General features: G+C 63.3%; 1 protein-coding gene across 1 annotated transcript; it reads left to right on the top strand.

The window, feature by feature from the left end:
- Positions 1–25: 25 nt before the first annotated feature.
- SDF2 (stromal cell derived factor 2) lies at positions 26–1,829 on the top strand. The gene is made up of 3 exons (XM_059865989.1): positions 26–203; positions 292–488; positions 1,023–1,829. Exons 1-3 carry the CDS (start codon positions 26–28, stop codon positions 1,308–1,310), a joined length of 663 nt encoding a protein of 220 aa, XP_059721972.1. The 3' UTR covers positions 1,311–1,829.
- Positions 1,830–2,045: the final 216 nt, after the last annotated feature.

Genomic DNA, 2,045 nt, shown 5'->3' with positions numbered 1-2,045 from the left:
CGGCCGCGCTTCCGCTTCCTGCGGGATGGAGGCGGTGCGGCGGCCGCCGCTGCTGCTCCGGCTGCTGCTCCCGCTGCTGGCGGCGGCGCTGGGCGCGGCGGGGCGCGGCGACCCCGGGCCCGTCACCTGCGGCTCCGTGGTGAAGCTGCTCAACGTGCGGCACAACGTGCGCCTGCACTCGCACGATGTGCGCTACGGCTCCGGTAACGGGCGCGGCCCCCCCGCGCTCCGCCCGGCTCCCGCGGTGGGCTGAGCTGGGTGTGATTGACGGTGGTTCTCCTTCCTCCGCAGGCAGCGGGCAGCAGTCGGTGACCGGGGTGTCGGCGGCGGATGACGGGAACAGCTACTGGCGGGTGCGGGGCCGCACGGCCGCCGTGTGCCAGCGGGGCACGCCGGTGCGCTGCGGGCAGGCCATCCGCCTCACGCACCTGGGCACCGGCCGCAACCTGCACAGCCACCGCTTCACCTCGCCGCTCTCCGGGAACCAGGTACCGACCGGGGAGCACCAGCCCGCGTCCCCGGGCTCGGTGTGTTTCCCTGGGAATGACGGGGCCCGCCTTGTCACTCGGCTCTTGGCGGGTGCCCTGAGTCCCCGCTGGGTTGTTCCTGTCCCTGCCCTTCCCGCCTGGGGTCCCCTCGTCCCCCATGTTACTGCCAGCTTATTGCCCAGTCAGTTTCCTAGGTTCTCCCAACCAGACTCCCACATGTCTACTAGCATTTCCTAATTCCTGGCCCCAGATGTGTCCCCACCGGCCTCACCTTGTTCCCCAGTTCCCCAGAGTGAGTCTGTCCTTAGGCTGGCTCCCTACCAGCACTGCCTTGTTCCCTGGTCCCAGCTGGGTCCCTGCCAGTCCCACCTTATTCCCCACTCCCTCCCAGCTCCCTAGTGCCCTGCCAGTGCCTGAATCCCAACCAGACCCTCAAAGTCCTAACAGAGCCCCAGTCACAACCAGATCCCTCTGCCCACCTCAACCTTTCCATTTTTTCATCCCGGCCCCAAACGAGCTGTTCTTCACCCCCAGGAGGTGAGTGCATTCGGGGAGGCTGGCGAGGGTGACTACCTGGACGACTGGACCGTGGTGTGCAGTGGCACCTACTGGGTGCGGGATGACGAGGTGCGCTTCCAGCACACCTCCACCGACGTCTTCCTCTCGGTGACCGGCGAGCAGTACGGCCGGCCCATCCACGGGCAGAAGGAGGTGCACGGCATGGCCGCCTCCAGCCAGAATAACTACTGGAAGGTGATGGAGGGCATCTTCATGCAGCCCAGCGAGGCCTTCCAAACGGAGCAGTACCACGCCGAGTTGTGAGGGACGGACAGACTGATGCTGAGCTGCTGGGTGCTGCCCTGCTGTGTTTGAGACTGCTGAGGCCTGGGGATGGCTCCTGTCCCCACCCAGGACTGACACATACCATTGACACAGGGCCCCAGCACAAAGCAGATCCCGATGTCCTGAATTCAACGTGGAGCAGATTCCATTGTCCCAAATATGACACTAAACAGGCCCCAGCGTCCAGACCTGACCCAAAGCAGCTCCCAACATCCTAAAATCACTTCAAAGCAGATCCCAATGTTCAGACCTGAGCCACAACAGAGCCCAACATCTTAGATTGGCACAAAGAAGGTCCAGACATCCCAAATTAGTGCAAAGCCAAGCCAAACATCCAGACCTGACCCAAAACAAATTCCCAAGTTCCCACCCTGTCCCTTTGCAGCCCATTCTGTCCAAGCACGTTGCCCTTAAAGGCCTGCTGTCCCTGGGAGCTGTACCCCAAACTGCCCCTTGTGCCCTGCAAGGACCTGGGGCTATAAAAAGTGCTGAACTCTGCCCTGTGGTGTGGCTGTTTGTGTGGGGGATGCAGGGGACGTCTGGCACTGGGGGCCAGACCTGGTGTCATCTGCACTTGCCCCACACTGGTGCTGCCCCTAGTGTCACCCACTTGCCCCATCCTAGTTCCAGACCTAGTGTCACCCCCCCGCCCTGCTCCTCACTCCATTTCAGTGTTGGACCTGCTGTCACCCCCCTCACTCCATCCCAGTCCCA

Source organism: Haemorhous mexicanus, chromosome 22 (assembly GCF_027477595.1).
Source record: "Haemorhous mexicanus isolate bHaeMex1 chromosome 22, bHaeMex1.pri, whole genome shotgun sequence".
Taxonomy (NCBI): domain Eukaryota; kingdom Metazoa; phylum Chordata; class Aves; order Passeriformes; family Fringillidae; genus Haemorhous; species Haemorhous mexicanus.
The sequence above is the reverse complement of the archived record's forward strand: the minus strand, read 5'-3'. Positions and strand labels throughout refer to the sequence as shown.

Excerpts from the sequence above, each read along its gene's own strand:
- SDF2 (XM_059865989.1), top strand. The coding sequence starts at position 26 with ATGGAGGCGGTGCGGCGGCCGCCGCTGCTGCTCCGGCTGCTGCTCCCG. Across the intron at positions 204-291 it reads CGATGTGCGCTACGGCTCCG|GCAGCGGGCAGCAGTCGGTG; the intron begins GTAACGGGCGCG and ends CTTCCTCCGCAG. Across the intron at positions 489-1,022 it reads CGCCGCTCTCCGGGAACCAG|GAGGTGAGTGCATTCGGGGA; the intron begins GTACCGACCGGG and ends CTTCACCCCCAG.